The sequence below is a fragment of the Phalacrocorax carbo genome, chromosome 3 (genome assembly GCF_963921805.1).
Source record: "Phalacrocorax carbo chromosome 3, bPhaCar2.1, whole genome shotgun sequence".
Classification (NCBI taxonomy): Eukaryota; Metazoa; Chordata; class Aves; order Suliformes; family Phalacrocoracidae; genus Phalacrocorax; species Phalacrocorax carbo.
In genome coordinates this window covers 10,310,036-10,331,811 of record NC_087515.1, presented here as the reverse complement: position 1 = coordinate 10,331,811, position 21,776 = coordinate 10,310,036, and the positions used below count along the sequence as shown (strand labels likewise).

Here is a 21,776-nt window from a genome sequence, read left to right as displayed (position 1 = left end):
ATTTTACCTAATTTATTATTTTTAAAAGGAGTTGCAGCCATGATCTTAAGGAATTTTGTAATTCATTAGAATGAAAACAAAGACACAACTACCTCTAATAAATGTTTTGATTAAAATGGACATTTCTGAACCTTCTACAGACAATACCCGCTCAGATGTGACAGCATTTGTGACATCACCAGTACAGACTTTCACAAGGATTTTGAAGTCAGTGTTGTAAGTCAGTTTCCATTTTGTTTTTATTAATTAGAAAATTGTGCTGTTTACTTTCTAAAAGAAAACTGTCCACTAAAACCATATCAAATTTGTTTAGTTAATTCAATAGTAATGCAAATATATTTTACAGTTCCCTATTGGCCCCTATTATTTTGGTGTCACAAATGTTAAATATTTGGTGCCAGTTAATTATTGTATGTATAATCAGAATTTCAGAAAGACCAGATGTAGGAAGAGATTATCAGTGTTTTCTCTTGTATGAAATTTGACTTCTGCATTGAATAAAATAATTGTACAGTTTGCTGAGATGTATTTAAGGTCATCCTATAAGTTATTAGACTGCCTTTTGCATCACAACTATTTTGGAGGCTCAGTCATTAAAACTTCAGTAATTCAGATTAGGAAAAAATGTATGCTCATAGCGGAGAAACCACAAAATGTGTGTCTGTTAGCGGAAAAACAGTAACAAACCTCATCCTGAGATTGGCTTGATAAATTTATATGTCTTATCCAGGTCAGTCATCTTTCAGTTTCATCTTGTGGCTGGAATTTTGGGGTTCATTATTTCTAGCTTTGTTTTAAAAGTTTCTAACGTGACTGAAAATGAGGTAAAAATTTTGTGCTAGCAAAATTGTGGAGTCCACATTTTCACATTTCTGCTTATCAGTCAAGCTTTCTTTTAATTCAGAGGACTGGAAAAACTTGAAGCAAAAGACTTTCTAACACCTCACCTGACTATTTATTGCAGTTGTAATATAATAAAATCGTGCAAGATAAAATACTGTAAAATGTGTGTATTAAAATTGAACTGTATTATCATGCTTATGTGGGTTTTATAAGCAGTTTTATTAATTCTAAGGCAGTGAAATATTGTAGAAATATGTTGTCTCCTGAGGTTAAAAACCTGAGGGTTTTTTTTTTTTTTGGCTTCTATTACTTTAATTATAGGCTACAAATTTAAGACAATACTGACCAAATTGTTCTTATCTTCTTGGCACTGTTTCTAGTATGAGAACTATTGCACAGCTAACTCAGAAAATCAGTTTATATTGGGATCTCCGTGTTGCTAAGATTTTCTTCATATCATTGAATTGTAATAACTACTTCACAGATACATGTCAAAGTACTGTATTTTTCGCTTTTTTCAAATTTTAAGTGTTCTTCAATTGTTTGCCAGAGAACAGAGATTTGTACATATTCCTTATAGTTTATGGGTTTTTTTTATAATTTTTGTGTACGTGTGTAAAGAAAATGTGTCAGAATATATTTGGACACATACACACTATACTTTGCTTGTATGGAATGTGAAATTTTATTACGGAAATTCTTGGTTTAATACTGCGTCAGAACTACTGTGGCATCTTTGCTTAGAGATGTAGTTGATCTTAGAAATTTGAATCACTTGATTCTGATGTTTTAGCTTAACTGAAAAACAAGAATTGCAATCACATGGTAGACTAGCAGTCTGATTAATCAGTACTTAACCTTGCATAAGTTCATGCTGATGCCCCTTCTCCCTTGCATCTTTCTTGCCCCCAACCAATTATTCCCTGTCTCTCCTTTGTGCTGACACTAGCTGTGCAGTGAGCTGAATTGTTCTGATCTGGTCAAAACCTATTTTCTTCGGGTGCGTTTTCGGTTAGATCATTTTGTAGACCTGCCTCAGCTGCGTGCACGCCAGTGACGCAGTGGAGTAGGGCATGGGATGCGCTGCATGCATCCTTTGCAAGTGTTCCTCACCTTCCCAAATGCACTGTGCTGGTAGTAGATTATATTTAAGGTGAACCAAAGTGGCCAAGGACTGGGACTTTAGTTCACCATCAATACTCCCTGGCTAGTACCAGATTTGTGCTTGGACAAAAATGCATAGCACTTAAAAGAAGAACCTGCTTATGTCGAACGTTTTCTCCAATTTCCTGAATGTGAGATTTTAATTTTCTAAGAAAAAGTGCTCACACAAGTTTGGAGATGCCTCGCAGTGTTCAAGGAGAGGCTGGCTTTTTCTAAAAGTGCTAGTAGGTGTTGGGTGCTGAACGGTGGGAGAGTGGCTGGCACTGCCATGGTGCAAACTGCTGGTTACGTGGTAATGTTACTGAATCCAGCTAGAACTGTAGATACTGAACGTTTGAAAATCTGTGCCTAAACTCTTCTGAAAATGTGTTCCTGTGACATGACTGATATTCTACTATTGGCCATTCGTGTCATTAAATCTGTTTGTCGTGGTCCTTCCTTTGAAACCGAAGCCTAATCTAGTCTTTCTCTCTTCATTCTGCTTCTTTCTAACTCTGTTCCCCCACACCCCCGTGTTTTATCTTTGAAGCTCTTCTGTTCTCTTGTCAATTTTAAAAATATAGTTAGAAAAACTGTAATTTAGTGTTTATTGTGGAATAATAATATTTTCAGTGTTCCTAAAATTGTGTAACTTCACAAATGATAGTATTTTTCTTTCTTTCTTCTCAGTACTGCATACTTAAGCAAAGGTTACATTAATTGCTCTTTAGTGGTTAATTTAAAACTAAACACGGTGTTATGAGTATTTCAGGTTATTCCTGTGACTGTTTATTAATTCAAGTAATTCTTCACTGTATTTCATCTGGTGTTTCTCAGCTCACTGGCATAGCTTTGCCACTCTGAAAGTCTTCACGTTCTTAATAAACTTGAATACTTTTACTGTCTTGCAGTATATGCAGCAGTGATCCCAGATCATTGTTGTATATATTAACTAAAAATATTCCTAACAGAGAACTGTAGAGCATCACGGATTGAAATTTGACTATGTAATCCTATTTTGCTCTTTTCCTTTTAGTCACTTTCCTATTTCTGTTCTGTTCCACCACATAGCTTTTTTTCTTCCACACAACAGTTTCCTTAAACTTATTAAAAGCTTTTTGGAAGTTGGAAAAAAATTGTGTCATTTACTCTTTATCCGTTTTATTTTCTTGGTATTCTGAAAGAAGTCCCATATGTATGATGGGCATGATTTTTCTACTCAAAGGCAGTGCTGCATTGTTTATCTTGCTTCAGTTTGTGTTATTTAAGTGTATGACTGAAACCAGAACAAACAGTTTTCTTCAATTACCATTCAGCCAATTGACTTGACATTTTCAAGGTTGTTTTTATTTTTTTTTAACCTTTTTTGGTTCTTCTTGGGGGTGTGGGGTATAATTCTCCATTTATAGTCCTTCAGTTTAACTGTCATCGTTGAAGGATAGCTGGTTTTTGCTGGTAGTTTCCACCTCACTTACAATTTCTTAGTAATTCTGGAGGTATTATGTCTAGTTCTGGGACTCCTTACTCCCTAGCACGCTGCTCCAGTATCTCCTTTTTGGTCTAGAGACAGTGAAAGCATTTGTCTGTTACCTGAAGCAGATTTCTATTGTTGTCTTCTGAGGTAAAGACCGATAGAAAGAAACCATTCTGGTTCTTTACAAATACCATTATCCTCAGTTGCAGGCTTGATTTTATGTCTGATTAATTTTTCACCAAATTTTAATCTTTTATTTTGCTTGAGTTTTTTATTTCCCTTGCGTGGAAATTCACTACATTAGGGACTACTTGTAAGATTTATTAATTTTGTGATTCAACTAAAGTGTTTCCGTTATTTAAAGAAGCGTACATTTTCCCAGCTCTGCTCCACTGGTTCCTTGTCTTGTGTGATTCCAGGGTGATTTGGTGGCATAAACAGGGCGAAAAACTGGAAGTATATGGTAAGGATCAGGCAGACCCTGAGGGCTGGATGGTATATTTTCCAAATTTTGAAGCTCCTTATGAATGAAGTGTTTGGATTGCTAACAAAAATACTGGAAAATATGATCCAGGAAGAAAATGGGAGTGGAGGTGTGGGAGCCGATTTGAAGTCTTTGTCTCCCTCCCGTGCCCCGTGCTGAAGTTCAGTTTCACCTTTGGAGTTTACAGAGCAATTCCTTTCCCAAGTACGATGGAACTGAAATATTTTGTGGTTACTGTTAAATGGTTCTTGAATTAATTCTTCTATTCTGCATGGATGAAAAGGAAAATACCTCCCACCCATGCATTTTAGATCCAACAGTATCAAGAAGTATTAGTGTCAATAAATTACTTCTCTGAACTTTATTATGTGTGATATTTAGCCAGTTTGGGAGAAATAAAAAATCCTTGAAGTGGACACTATTTAAATTTGGGGGCATGGGATTTTCCGCAATTAACTAGATTGCTATGGTAGGCCAATATATTAAGCTCAGGCAGTTTTGCTGCTAATTACACACAACTTCTCTGGAGTATCGGATATTCAGATCCATTTTATGAATATGGTAGGGAGAATAACAACTGTAAAACAAAGCACTGTGCATGTAAGTGACTGTTAGCGTGTATTTCAGAAGGGATAAATGCTCACCATATGGTACAATTACTGTGTCCAAGTTTTCAAATTAGCTTCTCTCATCCTCCTTATTACTGTCTTTAAAAAGAGAGGAAAAAAACCCAACATGATTTATCTACTCTGCAGCAGAACTCTTGACGCAAAACAGCAGCCCAGTTCTGTCCAGTTTTTTTTTCCTAGCATAATAGAGGCTGTCGGACTTTTTTATACTAATTACTGTGTGAGCCTCAGATGAACCCCCTTCAATTCACAGGGCTTTGTTAAGGGAGGAGCTGTCAATGTGTCTGCCCGTTTGCAGCTGTGCTGTGGCTTTAGCTTGCTTAACATTATGCTGCTTTTTAGACTTGACAGAAGGGATTTTTTTTTTTTTTATTAAGGCAAAGCAGCCTTGTAGCGAAATGGTTTAAGCAGCTGCATTGTGGGGAAGCACAAAGAAGTTATTATTGTGTCTGTTTAGGGGGGTCGGATGGAGGGGGGAGATATTCGGCTGCTGTTGATGCCGATTGTTGACTTGCCATCTGCCAGATAGGGAGAAGAAAAAAATGACAGCTCCAGCAGGGTGTTCAAGAGGTTGTTTGGAGAGACGCATAAACATGTGCAGATGTCGAACTGAATAATGGCAAGAACTTGAGACGGTTTATGATGCTGGTGTTGTGTGTGCATATACAGAATGAATGTATGTGGAGATTTGGTTAGGAGGAGGGTACATATTAATTATCATTGTCCCCCACCGCCTCCTTTACTTCTGTTAATTAGTTCAGGAGTTTAATATCTTCCCTGTCTCTGTTGTTTATTCCTAAAAAGAGCCTTTTCTTGTAGGGGAGAAAACTTTTGATTTCTCCATGTGGTGGGTTTAAAAAAAAAACAACAATCAACAACTTGATAAATTTGGTACTTGTGGAAGTAGAAAGAGCGATGCAGTTATTTCAGTCTCAGACATTTGGTGGACAGGTGCTATTCAAGTTCTTATATAGCTTTGTCCGTCTACCTCAAGACTGATACGTTGCATACCACTACTATTGCATCTTGGGCTTTTCTTATGCAGAAAGTGCCAATCGGTGATTGTCTAGTATTATATTAGTAGACAAGTAAATGCTAGGGGTTAGAAAGAGATTAGCAACTAATTTTCTCTTTCACTTGGTCTTGTTTTCAGTTCTTTCTCCAAAGGCAAGGAGCTGGTCAGGCATAACTTATATTTTCCTGTTTGACAGTTGCACATATAATAAATTTTGAGTGTTCTATAGGAACGTGGTTTTCTTTCTTCCACTAAAATCCCTTCTTATTTATTCTTCAGTGATTTCTGCTGATTATGAGTTGCCAGGATAATGTGAAAGAAACATGAAAAAGGGTACAATCATGGAGGGGAATTAAGTTAACATAAAAAGGCTAAATGAAAGCGTTGTCATATCCAGGTGATCTCTTACTTTAAAGATAAAAATGGAAACTTTAAAATAATGAATTTTCTTAAATATTGTGTGCACATTCAACATTCTGATATATGTATTGAGCTAAAAAATGGAAGATGAAATAGTGGTTGAAGTTGCAGGCTTGTCTTACAGTTAGCAGTATCTATCAGAGTTTTTTGGTCAGTCACAGCATGATTTAAGTATTGTCTGAATGAACCTCTCCACCCCTTCCCACAAACCACTCACCAAAAGTGAGGGAACTCCTTTTCTTGTGTCTTGCATCTCAGTTCTACTAAGCATCAGGTCTGTAGGTTATTGATAACAATAACTACTGATGGGAACATTCGATGTCCCCTTTTATCTTTACCGTGGCTGAATGAAAGAAGCCAGTTTTAGATTATGTCAACTTAATTTTAACTGAAATTTCAGGTAAGGCTGTCTCCTACCCAAGTACTGATTTCTGCATCTCATTCCAGACAGAGGTCAACAGCACTGCAAATGGAGAATTGCTTTTTGCCTGTTAGTTGGGTTGTTGGTTCTCCTCCGCAGAATTGTGCTGTTTTCTGTGTTCTGTCATTGGTGGTGTGACATCCAAGTTACTCTGGGTAGTGCTGCATCGCCGCTTATCATGAAGCATTTCAGGCCACCAAGGAGTTCTCCTGATGTGCACAGCAGCAATGGAGCTGTTCTTTCAACTCAAGCAGTTTGAGGAATGCTTCTGCCTATCTCTGATTGTTTGCAAATCATGCGGGCTAAATGATGAAGCAAAAAGGTTGACTTTAGTGATATGCCTTAGGAAGAAACTTGGGTGAACAATGTTGGTGCTAGTGTTTTGGCACCTGGCAAGGTCTGGGGGCTAGGAACACACCTCATGACAAGGAGAAAGATCAGAGGAGCTATTGTAAAATTATTGCAATGTGCCAGTTTTAATAGTGAGACAGTTTGCTTTGCGAAAACATGCTAGCAAATATACCAGTTTTAAGAGGAGAAAGTCACATAATTTTTGTCAACACGTTATCTGTCAAAGAAGCTCAGCTGAATGATAATGCTATTGTCAAATTATCGTACTCTTGCAAACAAAGTTTGAGATTTCTTGTGTAAACTAGAGTTGGGTGTTTCACAAAAAGTTGTAAGAGGATATTAAGAAGATGTTTAATTTATGCTAGCTACGTCTGAAAAAAATTTCAAATGTAATGATCTGATTTAATATATACATTGGTACATGAATTTAAATTGCTGCTGTAGCTGACTGTCTATTCAGTGTAATTTATAGATGAATGTTTGTATGCTTGTCCTACTCTTGAAGTATTTTCAAAATCTGAAAAAGATCCTTTGGTCTACTAGAACTTGATAAAAACAGAAGGAAGGAAAGTAATATTTTTTCTGTTATATGAAGTAGCACTTGATGCTGATAGCCTTATATAAAAAATTATAAATATTTAAAAGGGCTGAGAATGTGAAGGTTTTTAGCTATTAAAAAATTATGTGAGACGACATTCTAAAATGGTTATTTGCATTTACCACAAATACATCTCAATACTATTAAAAACTACAAAACTGCTTTGAGAAGCAGCTAAATAGATGCATTTTGGTCTCTGACCCTATAAAGCCTTATGCAAGAAAGAAGTTTTAAAAATGTGAGCAGTGTCCCTAAATGTTTCTGGGATACAGACCTTGGTTTTCCATTCCTGAATAGCAGGCATATTTAGAAAATATTGATCTCCTTTGTTGTTCAGGGATGCTGATGCAATACTGTGTTATTCCAGACAGCATGTGTTAATATCAACTTCTATTTAATTTATTTATTGTTCTATTTCTTACCCTTCAAGAATGAAGGGGAAGTGAGAGTGTTGTTGGAACTGGCAAGTTTTTCTTCCTGTTGGCTCAAAATGGGCATGGTAAAGGTCAAGTCTTAATTTGTCAGGATGTCAGCTAACTCATTATTTCTGTACGATTTTTTTAAAAGGACAAAATTTTCTGCATTTGAAAATTGAGTGTGTGCTGTGAACATCTATTTTCCATGAGATGCCAAAACACATCAGTAATTTAGTGTGGATATTGTAGATGCCCAATTCGAAAACTGCATTGACATTTGAATAATGGTATGTCTCGCTGGTATTGAATATTTTCCTCTAGATTTTTAGGTATTGAAGAGAAAAGATTATTAATGCAACAGGAAAGGGTTGAATAAACAGCAGGAGCTGAAGTACTGTTGCATTTATACAAGATAGGACACTGACTCACTCCAGCAGTCATAATGAAAAAATGAGGGTGGGTGGTGATTTGAACCCTAGTGAACCTCTAGCTGGAACACGTTTGCAGGTTGCATTCAGAGCCTGGGGGGAAGAAAACCCCACAGTAAGAGCAGGGGAAAACTTCCCATTGAGAAGCTTGGTTCTCCCTGTAGCTTTAGCTGCAGAGGGACATGTTGAGTCAATGGAGAGCCACACTGTGGCTTTGCCCTGCCTGGTGACTCCACCTCTCCGCTTGGAATTACTGTTTACTAGTAGGAGCCCTTGTCTTTGGTCACTACCTACTATTGCTTCAGGAAAAAAAGATCCTATCGTTTGCCCACTCTTCAGTGCATCTTGGCAGGCATGGAGGGGAGGGTTGTCCCTGCTTTCCTCTCCCCTTGCTCAGCTGAGGAACTTCTAGAGCTTGTTCCTGAGGCTGCTTGCTGCCTTCTGTAAAATCTTACCATCTATGTGTGGTTTTCACTTGTTTCTGGCCACACTGCTGTGAATGGCTGAACGTAAATTGACCAGTCTTTATATCCACACTTGAACTTTCTCACCTTAATTCCCCAATTTGCAGGAAGCTTAATGGAAGCTTAACTGCGGTGTAAGCCAATGCCCATACATAGCATGAAATATTTCCTATTTCCCAGTTGTGACTGGAAAAATTAGTTTGTCTAACGCAAGTACAGATGTGCTCAAAATGTCATTTAGCATTACTGGGAACTCTGGGAAAACCAGTTAGCATAAATAAATAATCACTGTCTCACAGTATAAAAGACAGAATCAAAAAACGTTAGTTCCAAATTCTTCTTTTCTTTGAACTGCCAGTAAATACTTGGGAGGGGGTATATAATAGAAATAGCCTTTATAATGCTAAGGCACGTTAGGAAAAATCAGTTTTATTTAATTTTGTGGTATGCAGTAAGATTTTGTCAAATCTTTTGCATGATGTATATTTACACATTTACATTAGATTGAAGGACCTATATTGAATCATGAGGACAGGTATAGCTTTTAGTTTTTTTAAGCACTTATTTTTTACAGTATCTTTGAACTATTGCAAATTTGTTATCATGAAATCAGAAGTAAAGTGAATATTTAACAGAAGTGCTTTATATTTACTGGTGTCTACTGAGTTAATCAAATAGTCTGCTGATGCTTCTAATCGTGCGTTAGGTAACACTGCCCTCAGAGGGCCAAGGTAAGTAAATTCAGTCTCAAAACCGCTGGCATTACTTCTGATATTTTAATTGACCTGACATTAATTACAGTTGTTTCTTTTAAAGAAAAATTGCATATGGTTAAATTGTTTTATTTACTTTTATATAATTTTGTTTAATGCTTTTAGATAAATTCAGTTTTTTTCCCCATCTGTTTATTAAACATTAGTGTAGGGGAACCGGAGTTCGATTTAACAAAAAAGTGCCTTAAAAAAGAAAGAAAAAGAAAATGAGAAGGGAGAACAGTATTTGTGTATTAGTTCTGCTAAATCCATTTTACTAAATTGATGACACAGGCAAGAGGCAGATTTTTGGTGTGCTCTGCTTGGAGGGGATTTGGGTGTCCCCCCCTTTTTTTCCCCTCCTTCCCTTAAATCTCACTTATGTCTGTGTGGCAGCTGTTGCTTCTTTTAAGGAAGCAAGTTTTTGAACTCAGGTTTCTGTTGCTTATCAGCGCTGTATATTAAAGACATTTCCTTCACACCTCTAAAACCATTTACATATTGAAAAAGTAGATCTTTTGCAAAAGTGATTTTTTTAAAAAAATACATTTTTTTAATAGTAAGATTAATTTTAAATTACCCAATAATTTTCAAGAATTGCTAGATTTCCATATGCTTAAGGATTACAAATGGTGAGGCTAACAATAGCAACCAACAAGTCTGAGGTGAAGTATATGTTTGAAGACAGAGTTTGAGCTCCGAGATGAAGTAAAAAAAAATTTATGAACTTTGAGTGATACATTTGTCTAACACGGATTTGTTGTTGCTCATAGGGTTTCTTAGAAAGCCCTTCTTTGTGAAGCTCCTCAGCAGTAACAAAACTACAAACATTGCATCACTAGAATAAACATATTTTGTGAAATGTCCTGAAGGCAGGAGTCTTGTTACTAGCTGTCAAAGGCAAAAAAGAAAAATAATTAAGGTTGCAGTACAGAGGTGAATACAGAGCCAGCCGCGAGGGTCATGCTCTAAACAAACCTTTGTTGAGCATTCTTTGTTACTGTTGTTAGCCAGTGTATTATTAAATACAACATTAATTAAAGAGTTGCATGTTATGAGGGTGCTTTTTACGTGAAGATCAGGTTGCATTTTCAAGTACTTCAAGAATGTACTGCTGTCTTATTTAATCTTTTGGGTGTATTCTCTCAGTAGTTATTTAAAAAAGCAGACCCCAACAACTTAAAACTGATTCTAAATTAATAGCTCTGTGTGTATGTATTTATTGTCTGTATATATCTGAGATATATATTCTAATGCCTCTTTTCTCAGGTAGCTTTAAAAACTTTGACTAGAATTAAAATTGTGTAGGAACGCCTTGGCTTTCTTCGCTGCAGCGGTTGAAATTGGAGACCTCTTCTTACTGTCTAATAAACAGATCCTAAAAGAACGTGTCTTTCAACTTAGATGAGCGTAAATTTAAGCAAAATAATAATTTAGCTCACATTAACTCAGCAGGAAGCAAGGGTACAAACTGATTAATTCTCTATGGCAGATCCACTGCTTTTTTAAGTACCACAGCTCCATTTCATTAAATCGTCAGGATACCTTGTGGTTTGGTTAGCCTGCCTGGACTTCTCCTTTTTCATGGCATTTCTTTTCACTTGAATTAATGAATTTCACATGTAAATTTCCTGTTCTTTGCCTGTGTTGAGGTATTTGATAAACATACACTCCAAATATCTTTAAAGTAAGGATTTATCTTTCAAAGCAGCTCAGTAAGCACATGTCTATTAAGAAGTATGTACTAAAATGTTTTTCCATCTTTAAGCAGCTTATGTAGAAGGAATGTAGTTACAAGAGAGCACCTAGAGTGCATCTTGAGAGCCATTAAACCACTTGAGCAGCTAAGTGAACTGTTCACTGATACCGCTGTTTACTTTAGCCTTCAAAAGTGTTCACCCATTTGTTAATTTAATTACAAAATAAATAAAGGGCAGATGATAAATATTCATGTATAGGCCTTGAAGAGGGATTGGAATATTGGTCATTTCAAGACAAAACTAGTTTTTTTTTTGTGTGTGTGTGTGTTTGTACAGAAGTCTTGAAAAAGTAGTTTGACTGTGATTCATGTTGGGGAGCAATTTAGGAGAAACATTCTTCAAAGAAATACATCTATGAAAGAAATATATGGATGCTTATGAAGTCATAGTGTTTTGCAATTGCTTTTAAATTACATGTCCTGTGTCTGGCTCTAGTATGCAGGGTGAAGACAGAGGTACAGCTGTGCTCATGGATAAACTGGTACTTATATGTCATTCAATATTTATATCTTCTTGTGATTAGCTTTTGTCCAAAGTTGCTAGCTCTCTTCAGAGGAGCTTGGAAGCGCTAGTCATACCCTCCTAATGGTTCTTCTCCAGGCAGAACATCAGCTGCATAACTCAGTAGATGATCAGATGTCTGTTCGGTTTTCTGATTAAGGAGCTCTGAGTACCCAGTAGAAGCCAAATGCAATCTAAAGTGTTGTCCTAAGAGGCGAAGAGGGAGTAAGTGATCAGTGAAATGTGTGCTGGGTCTGTGAGGGCACGGTCTCCTTTTCTACAGGTTTAGCTCTGGAGAGTGTGTAAGCAAGCAAGCCAAGGCTTCTCTTCTTTCCCGAAGTGACTAATGAGTGTACTTACCCTGTCAGCCCTGATTCTTAGAGCAGAGTCTGCTTATCTCCCTGTCCAGTTTATTCCCTACAGAAAGGAGGACTGTCTTTGAAATCTGAACCGTTGGATGGCTGACCTGCTTTAGGCATGTTGGTATTCTCTCCCTGCTGTCCTTGAATTCTTCTTCAGTAGTTTTAGGTGCCTGCCTTCCAGTTAATGCACCTTCTAGACAAGACTAAGATTTTGATAGATTTTAAACCCAGTAACAGGCACTTTCTCTCTTAACAGTAGTGTTACAACTAAATAAGATATACTTTATTAGAATTGTACAAAAGATTCTTTTTATGGTCTGTTTAAGAAAGCAACTAGGATGTTAATATAAAACTGATATTGGATGATCTGGTAAGTGAGGTTTTGTTTTGCCTTCAACTTTTGAGTCCATGCAGATTTCAGCAAATTTGTCACAGGGCATATTTTAAACATTCTTAAAATATGAGTCATACCATTACTTAGGCCTATGATTATTTTGTTTTCAAGTATTCAGCAAACTTAATTCAAGAAATGTCTTTACTTTTTCATGTAATGAGGATATAGTTTTTCACTGTTGTTGCTATTAAAGTTGCACATTTGTTTTCCCCTACTGCACGTGTATTTCTTCTCAGACTTACAAATATCTTATACCTGGTATTTTGTTTTGTTTTTCTATTGTTTGCTCTTATGTTAGCTGGGATTTGCCATTGAGAAGTCACTTCAGACTGGCAATGTCAGTAGGGATGTTCCCAGCTGAACTAGCACCAGAGACCTGAGACAGAAAGTTCTGAGTAATACAAATGTAACTAGCACAATATCTGCTCTGATTAATTTTGTGGTCAAATTAAGTAACACTTTGACTTTTTCAATTTTCTTTCTACTTATATGAAAATGTCTAGATAACAAAATCAAACAGATACCCTGCTATCTAGAAGCAGGGCTAAATAGGAATAGTTTTGTTACTGAGGGTCAGGAAATGTAAGTCAGCTTGAATAGCCTGGTGTTCATTTTTCTCTCTCTTTCTTCTCCATCTCTTACTCCCTACCCTGCTCCTCTGCTTAAATACATGTTGGAAATTGGAAACATTAATGGCTGCAGGTAAATTTTTAAGCCATGGGTATCGTCAAAATCCTTACAAGTTGTGATCAATTTCAGCAAGGCCTTGTTAACAATTCCCATGTTGAACTTCAGTGACAATTAGTTGATTGCTCTGATAGGAAGGTGAAGATGTGATGAATGAATTTTTAGATTAGCCTTTAGTGGAGTAATCGCCAATTACAGATAGATGTAAACTTCTTTCTGACCTTTGAGTTGTCTAAAATGTACGTAGCTACAGTTAACAGGGTGCTGAGGTGGTAAATGGCACTAAAAAGGGCTGGGCTTAGCCCAGGACCAGTGCAGTCCCGGGACTGGTCAGTTCTGAGCTTTTGCAAACGGTGAGAAGTCCTAGGCATGGTTGGAAATTCTGCATTGTTACATACACTTTTTTTCTTAAAACATTCACTTGTATAATGATGAAACAGTGACTTATTTAAACTCTTAGTAAGTACTTGTACGTATGTTATTTACTCTGCAGAGTTGATAGACATCAAAGACAGGGAAAGGTGAGCAGATCTAAACTCATCCATACTTAACTGTGTAACTGCACTTTAAAATTAAATTGGTGCTGAAATTTGATGTGACATTGTAAAGTATAATGCTATTAAAGAGATTTTTCATCCTTAAGTAGCAAATAAGTGGTATTAATTAAGCTATTGTGTTTTTGCTGATGCGTTCTATATGTTTCTGGTCCTGAATACCTCATGGCTAGCAGAATCTTCTGCTCAGACTATGGTAGGGGGAAAATGGAGGTGGTGGGTTTACTGGTGGACTGACCTCTTAAAAGGTAATTGGCTTGCACTTTTTCTTTTTTATTCCTTTTGCTTTCAGATATATTTGTTAAGTATATTTCGTGTAGGTTCTCCCATTACGCCAAATCTTCTTGTATTTGCTAGGGTATGTTTTGAGGAAATGAATGGTTTTTGCTTTGGCTCAGCAGGATAAATGATCTACCCTGTACTAGTTTAGATTTCATTCTGTTATTAAAAGTCAAGCTGTAGTGCTTATTTCCGCCTGCAGTGATTTTCAAACTGTTTATAGGTGCCAAGATGTAGGATTTTGAAGAGTATAGTGTGATAGAAGTTAGAATTATGGAATGTTACTATACAGTGCCTGGAGCTACTTCTTCCAGAGGCATCGTTGTATAGTCCACGCTTACCACTGCAATTCCATTTTCTCTTCTTTTGGAGGGAGTTGAGTTTTCCTTTGTAAATTGAAAACATCTGAAAAGATTTTGCTATAATTAATGCTAGACACTGGTAATATGTTATGTTTTTTTAATATAAAAGGTTTTTTTCTAGAGTACTAATAAACATTTTTTTTTCCCTCCTGTAGGAGAATATATAAAAAACTGGCGGCCAAGATACTTCCTGCTGAAGACAGATGGCTCTTTCATAGGCTATAAGGAGAAGCCCCAGGATGTGGATCTGCCATATCCACTCAACAACTTTTCAGTGGCAAGTACGTATTTCCAGTATCTATTATTCTCTAACCATAATGACAAAATATCTGCTATATATTGCTTCATGTGTAGTTCAGAATTTACTGGTAACACTGGAATTTTGATGCCAAGTATCAGATTAGTGCACTGCTAGTCTTATGTCCAGCTCTACACGATATCTTTACAAGAACATTGAAGATTTTACCATGGATTAATTTTTGAATATTTATGGAAGTCTGAGTTGTCATTTTTGTGTCTGTGTGTCTGAAGCGTCTGTAACTAAAAATGACATTTGACAAATGATTGTTGTAAGAAGAAAATTCCTGGAAAGCTTACCTTTATTCAGATCATTGACCTCTTTTCTCTTTTTCAGTAGTATATCTGAATTCAGAAAACTCAAATTAATTAGAAAATTATCTAGACTGTCAAATGACACAAAATCATGCTAAATTATTTTTCTCTTGGATAATCAGGTAATCAGCTCTCCAGCCTGGTTAATCAGTAATTTCAAGCAATCAGACAATTTGCATATATTAGCAAAGCTACAAAGTGTATATCTGTTGGATAAAGTGAAGACTTTTTGATTTCTTGATTTCCAAGAATGTTTCTAAAAGACAAATCCATAGTTGTGTTTTTTTTTCATCTGGCAAAGTGAGATTGGTAGAAGAGTGTTTCTGAACAGAAATGAAAGTATTTGAGGAGCAAAACTAAGGGGACAAAAGATCTCCCTAAATATGAGTTGTGGATATCACAGCTAGAAATTTTCAAAGGAGCACTAGAAAATTTACCCAATTTCTATAAAAATTGTATTAGCGTACTGCAATTCAATAAATGGCTGTGTTTAGCGTTATAGAGGAGTGTTGTAGCCACAAGAGCATGTGTACTTAGGGAAGGGGTTCCCTTTATCTGCACAGCTGAAAATGGAACAAATGCTACTGAGACTGAATTTACCTACTTTCTTGATGAAATTGTTCTGGAGATTGACTCCGCCTTTGTATATGAAGTAATTTCATATTGGTAAGAAAATAATCTGTGCTGCAAGCCCAGGTCTTATCCCAAGCTAGAGGAGGAAAACTTTGCACATTCTGATTGTGACAGAAGTCTTACAAATGATATTGAGTGTGCAAGGCTTCTAATAATATCAGAGGCTCATTTCACCATGTTGCTATTCAGTATAAAAAGCAGTGATGTCTTTAATTTGTTCATATGAGTACAGGCCATTATTCCTTAGTAATTGCTCTGAATATCCTAACCTACTCATTTGTAACAGTTCGTAGTTTCCTAGATACTTTTTCCCCAATGTGCAGCAGAAGGAACATTTGCAGAACTACAGTAGGGTTTTTTTTGTCCTGTTTTACCGTGTTCTCCATCGCATATTCAGTCTTCCTTTGCCGCAGCAACTGAAAGGATGATCCAAATGGTAGTTCTGCTAAGCGAAGAAATGCATAATTAGCAATTAATTCCAGTGCATTGATACTGGTGGGGATTTTTTGTTTTAATACTGGGAGGTCATCCTATGTAATTCTGATATGGGAATGCTGCCTCTGAAATTTGCCTTGATGGAAATAGGAAGATTTCATATTGTCTTCCAAAATGACACCATCACCACCACTACACATGGCCCCTGCTCAGAAAAAAAAATTAAATATTTCTGCAACTAACAAGTCCCATTGGTCTGATTTTTAGGCAATGTAAGTTAAAGGAACAGGCATATGATATTAGCAGAAATACAGTTTCAGTAAGCAAGATGAGCTTTTCTGTTTTCTGGCAGGAAAAGGAGTAATTTAATCAGAACTGATTGCGGATCAGTGCAAGAATAGGGAGATTTTTCACTCATAAAAAGAATCCCATAAAATTAAATGAAGTACCTATGTAGAATTCACAGGATGAAAAGCAAAACAGTATGGTATTATGCTCTAAATTGCAGGGGACTCTAAGTTCTTTGTCAGCCATTTTATCTGTCTGTAGATGAGGTCATCAGTAGGGCAAACAAACAAACAAACAAAATTGCTGTGTGAATGAATCAGATCTCATGGGCAGTACCTGGTAAATGTCAAGAACTGGTCTCTCGGCCTCTGATCCAAGAGTTCCTGAGCTGCTGCTGTAGGTTTGTGGCCACAAGCACTGCAACATATTTTTCCTGTAATAGTGAAGTACGTTTTTCATAAATTACTAGCCAGGCAGATGGAGTGTGAGATCACTGTTAATACCATCTTGATTAGGTTGGCAGGGACTTAAAGATATGTCTTTACAGTCCTATCTTCATGTAATCTTTGTAGCTATCTGTAAAGTGAGAGTGTGGTCTCAGTCTACTTTTTGCTCTCCAAATGATAGACATCTTTGGCTCTTGCTTGCAGCTTGTTATTTAAGCAGAAAAGGCCAAGGCTGGGGTATTATTTTCATAGTACTGTTGGAGTTGAACATTGGAAAGTTTGCACAGCTCTGCTCTGTACTATACTTGTTCTGTAGTTTAAAACTTTTATATCCAGCTCTGTCGAAGTAGTTACTTCCATCATACAGACATTTTCCCACCAGTGTCTGCTGCCTTCCACTGCTGCAAAACCAGCATTACTTTTGGAAAAGGCTCTTTCCTAGGCATAGTGCTATTTTACCTGGAGTGGCTCCCTGTTTTTTCCACGGCAGCTTTAAAGTCCCGCACCTGAGCATTACTTTCTCCCTGGTCTCATGTTGTCTGTATACTCTGTTGGAAATGACAGGGAAGACTGGAGAGCATGGATTTATTTTACATACTGCTAACAGTGCCTTCAGTACTAAATATGTCTTTGTTAGTAAAGCCTTTCTCATCATGATGGTGGTGTTTTGTCATAGGATGGAGTGTTCAGAGGCCATCCATTTTTCTTGGGATGATCTGGGAGGAAATGTGGGGGGAAGACGTTGGGAAGTGGGTGTGTAAACAGGTAGATGCTTTACATAGAGAGGGAGAGCCTGAGGCAGCACATGCATGCTTCAGCCTGTTGCCGGCCATCCAAAATGCAGGGGAACCATGTGGGCCTGAAATGGAGGTGAGGGACCTCTCTTCCTTGGAGCGTGTGTCCCTGAAGGCACAACAGAGTTGACTGAAGGGTGCAACAGAGTGGGGCTGGATGGAGCTGAGCCCCGGGGAAGGGTACAGGACTGGCCCCTCAGCGTCCTGGACAGGGGCTTCGCTTTGCCTCCCCGTGGCCGCTGCCGTCCCACCTTCGGGCACACGTGAAAGGTGGCGATGAGCACCCTGCACAGCATCTGCGGACTTGCCACAAGGTTGCAGGGGTGAACAAATTGGTCGGATCTGGTGACACTGGGTAGTATGTAAGAATCACTCTGGTTTCTCTTCTGTGGAGGCAGCTTATTTTACACCAAATAGAGCCTTCTGTTCTTTAACATGGGAGATGAGAGAGCTGTGTATCTGAAGTATGCTTTTAGTTCCTTAAAGCTCATGCCCTGACACTTGGACTCGCAAAAAGTTGTACCGTGGTATCTAACCATACACTTAAAGGTAAATGAAGGCGATGTAATTACATTGGTGGGAAATTAATTGTGGAAGCTTAAAACTGGTTCATACTAGTTTTCAGAGGTAGATTCAGAAGTGTGAGCTTGCTTGAAGTGGCTGGTTCAAAATCAGTTCAGCTCTTTTCAGGTAGAGACAAGCAGTTGCAAGTAATGAAGCTATTGTAGCTTAAAGAGATACTCTTGACTGAGTCATGGTAACTGAGTGGGTGTGCGTTCCTAGCCCACTTCAACTGCAAAATAAAATATGTTAATGTAAATTGCTTTAGCTTAGGCATTTATGCAGTCAGAATCAGTTTAAAAATAATTTGGATTTGACTGGTGTAACTTCTCTGTACAGGCAGAGGCCTGAAAAAATGTCCTGGCTTTTAAAAATCCACTATGCTTCTTTGGAACAAAACTAGTACTCTGGATGACAGGATGTATACCCTCTGTGGCGCCCCCCCCCCCAACCAACATGGCCTCACAGCGATGTTTTTAACTGGTCCCGTCTTGCGTAAGTAGAATCAATGCTGCTTTGTGTAAACCACTTTGGTCTTTGATAGTCATCATTAAGCACAGTGGAGAAGAATTCTGCTTCAGTTCTACTTAAGGACCATTTGTGGCTTTACTGTTAAAAAAATACTTCTCATCTATGCAGTGAGTATCTAGGTAATCAGATAGCACATTTGGGATGAGGTATCTCTAAGAATTGGCCCTTTGCCTTAATTTTGATTTTTACGTGGGGAATAATTAGGAAGAGCTGTGTCCCTTCACAGTAGCCTTTGAGCTTTGGCCAAAAATGATGTCACCTGGAATTTCTTTCCTATCTGGAAAGATAGCACTTTCTAAGCACTCTGTGATGCAGCTACTATTTTTCTTGTCTTTAAAAAGAAAAAAAAGAATTTTAGTTATTGTAAGAAGGGTAACCCTTTATAACCTTCCCTTTATTTTTTTTCCTCTGCAGAAATGATTATCGGTGAAACTTGGCTATTCTAAATTGAGAAGCTGTGCTACTTTTTCCTAGTCTTAATCTTTCAGTGGGCCAGAGCCAAGGTTTTATTATTTTGGGGATTTAAAAATCTTCAAAACATGAAAACTGGAAGGTTTCAGGGGAATGGTGTTAGGGCTATAACAAATTCTGAAGACACACTCTAAAGAAATGGGGTAGGAAAATATACATGTATGTTTTAAGTGAGATTAAATTATGCATCAGAATTCTTTGGCATTAGACGTGGCCTTGCATGCAACTCCACAATTAAATCAATGAGATTTAATTTTAAAGTCCCTTTTTTTTAAAATTGTCATAACACTGGATGACATGAACCCAGAGATAAGCATGTAACTGCAGATACTTATAATATACTTAAATATAGATTTCACTCCAAAATAATAATGGCACAATTGAATAAATAATGTTCATTCAATGCTGCAAATATTTGTGAGGAGAGAAAGGCAAAGTATTGTAATGTACTGCATATGCAAATGCATCTACAGAGATCCGAACTCCAATCTAATGTGTATCACCAATATTACTGTCTGTGTTGGATGGGGAAATGTTTAGCTTTCTGGAAAACTGGACCAGTAATTTTCTTTGGGAGGCTGTCATATTACTTTATGAATGGTTTCTTGGTGGTATAGTTGGTATTCTGTCATTTGACTTAGAAGATTGGATTCAGTTGTTGGCTTGGATCATGAATGAAAATGAGTTCCTTGGTTTCATCCTTCCATTTTAATGGACAGTGCTTTCTCAGACACCAGTATAGCATACTGTAATTTCCAGTTATCTCTAAATAGGGCCTGGTATGAGCATGGCAGGTCAAGGTTTACAGCCAGGTCTGCAACCTGGGTTATGCAACACCCAGTTGCATAAATAAAATTGGGGTGTTTGCATGAAAGACAGAGAAGCCTGTATAATTTTATTGTCTTCCGTGAAAACAAACTAAACCCCAGGAAAAAATTAACAGCAACTTGCATAAATCTTTTATTTTCATTCTGCCTCTGCGTGAAGTGGCAAATGGCAAACTAGTTGTAATGACAGAAAGACACGGATGCTACTTCAGTACTTTTTTGACTATTGGAAAGAAAAGACTTTCCAGCATGATGAGGTGCATCAAAGATGATCTTTTTCAGCTTCAAGGAGTGTAATTAAGTTTTTGTACTTATTTGCAGTCATATATATGTTGTTGCACAAACAAGTACCTGTCATGAGCCAAGCCCCACAGAAGTGGGATTTCTACCCGTACAGAACAGAAAGTCAGTCCCTGCTCCAAAATACTAAAATTCCAAATATAAAACAAGGGACAGCAGATGGATGCAAACAGATGGGGGGAGTATGAGAAAACAATGAGACAGTATTAGCCTGTAGTACAGGCAGTGGTCTCAGCACATCAACAACTAATCCATTGTCAAGGTTAGATTTTTACTGTCTTCTCCCTTCTTTTCTTTCTCCCTCCTTCCCTCCCTCCTGTTTTTTAAGACATGGTGAAGGAGAGTTCTAAGGAGGATTTAAAAGAGAACCAGTATGGCAAACAGAAATTAGAAATGTTTTTAAGAAATGGTGCTGAAATTGGAACAGTAGAAGGATGGGTGGCATTTTGATACTGAAGAGTGATACAAAAGATGAGGGTAGGCTGTGGGGATGGACCATATTGAAAAGCTACCTAAGTTTGATGTGATAGAACTGGGTAAGAGGTGAGGAATGCAAAGAGAAGAGTGGTACGATCAAAGGGACAACGGAGAAAAATGATCTCTTCAGCGGTTTTGGGGATGACATTTTTAGGGGAAAACTACATTTGCTGATACCAGAGAAGGGATATTTAGTTGTTCACAGAAATCTCTGTGTGACCAAACTTATTTGCAGGGTCATACTCCCCGTAGGTAGAATGTAGTGAGAAAGGACAGAGCCTTTTGGAAAGCCACAGAAAAGTAGGTTTCCCATAGGGAGTAGGTAAAAAAGTGGGAGAATTGAGAGTGGACCAAGCTAAGGGTATGTGTATACTCATATATTTGTATATATGTGTAAAAGTCATGGCTTTTACATATATGTGTATGAACAAAAGCATGTGTGTCTGTCTCAGTGTTCTAAAAATGGTGTATTAATTCTGCTACTTCTCTACTACTTGTCTAACAAAAATGGTCATCAGAGAAAAGTGTGGATTTGGAGTGGCGAGTAGCAGTAATGGAAAAAGGTATTTGTAAGCAGTGTGCTCATTAAATTTTGACATGAGGAAAAAAAAAGGGAGTTGGGACAAAAGTGTTTATTTTGTGAAGGAAAGACAAAGAGAACAATAAGAAATCAATGTTAAATTTTGATGCAAATAGATAGGCACATAGATATAGATATCTGTGTATAGATAACACTATATATTTAAAAATGCATATATTCTAAACAATGCAAGCAGTGGTTCGATACTCTTTCTTTTATATCATATGATAATCACAGGAAGCTATCTTTTGTGGTAAAACTCCGTCTGTATTAGAAATAATTTCTCAAATATGCAACCTTCTGTTCGTTTTTAGTGCAATTTTTTATGCCTGCTTGTATGTTTAGTATTCTTGTCTAGCCATATCAACAAATTCTGCTGAAGTTGAAAGCTTCCGTATGTGAAATAATAAAATGGTATTAGTGTTCTTTCTAATTTTTATGCTGAATGAATGTATTTAGGAAAAGAACACTGGTGATTATATGG

General features: G+C 37.2%; 1 protein-coding gene across 3 annotated transcripts in view; it reads left to right on the top strand.

Annotated features, from left to right (window-relative positions):
- AKT3 (AKT serine/threonine kinase 3) overlaps window positions 1-21,776 on the top strand; it is a 160,597-nt gene that overhangs the window by 67,640 nt on the left and 71,181 nt on the right. For 2 of the 3 annotated variants that reach the window (XM_064445803.1, XM_064445802.1), the window contains exon 3: window positions 14,493-14,618. In XM_064445803.1, the coding sequence (XP_064301873.1) occupies window positions 14,493-14,618 (126 nt within the window). Of the gene's footprint in view, window positions 1-140; window positions 217-14,492; window positions 14,619-21,776 lie in introns of all 3 variants that reach the window. The other variant, XM_064445805.1, reaches the window with a different exon arrangement.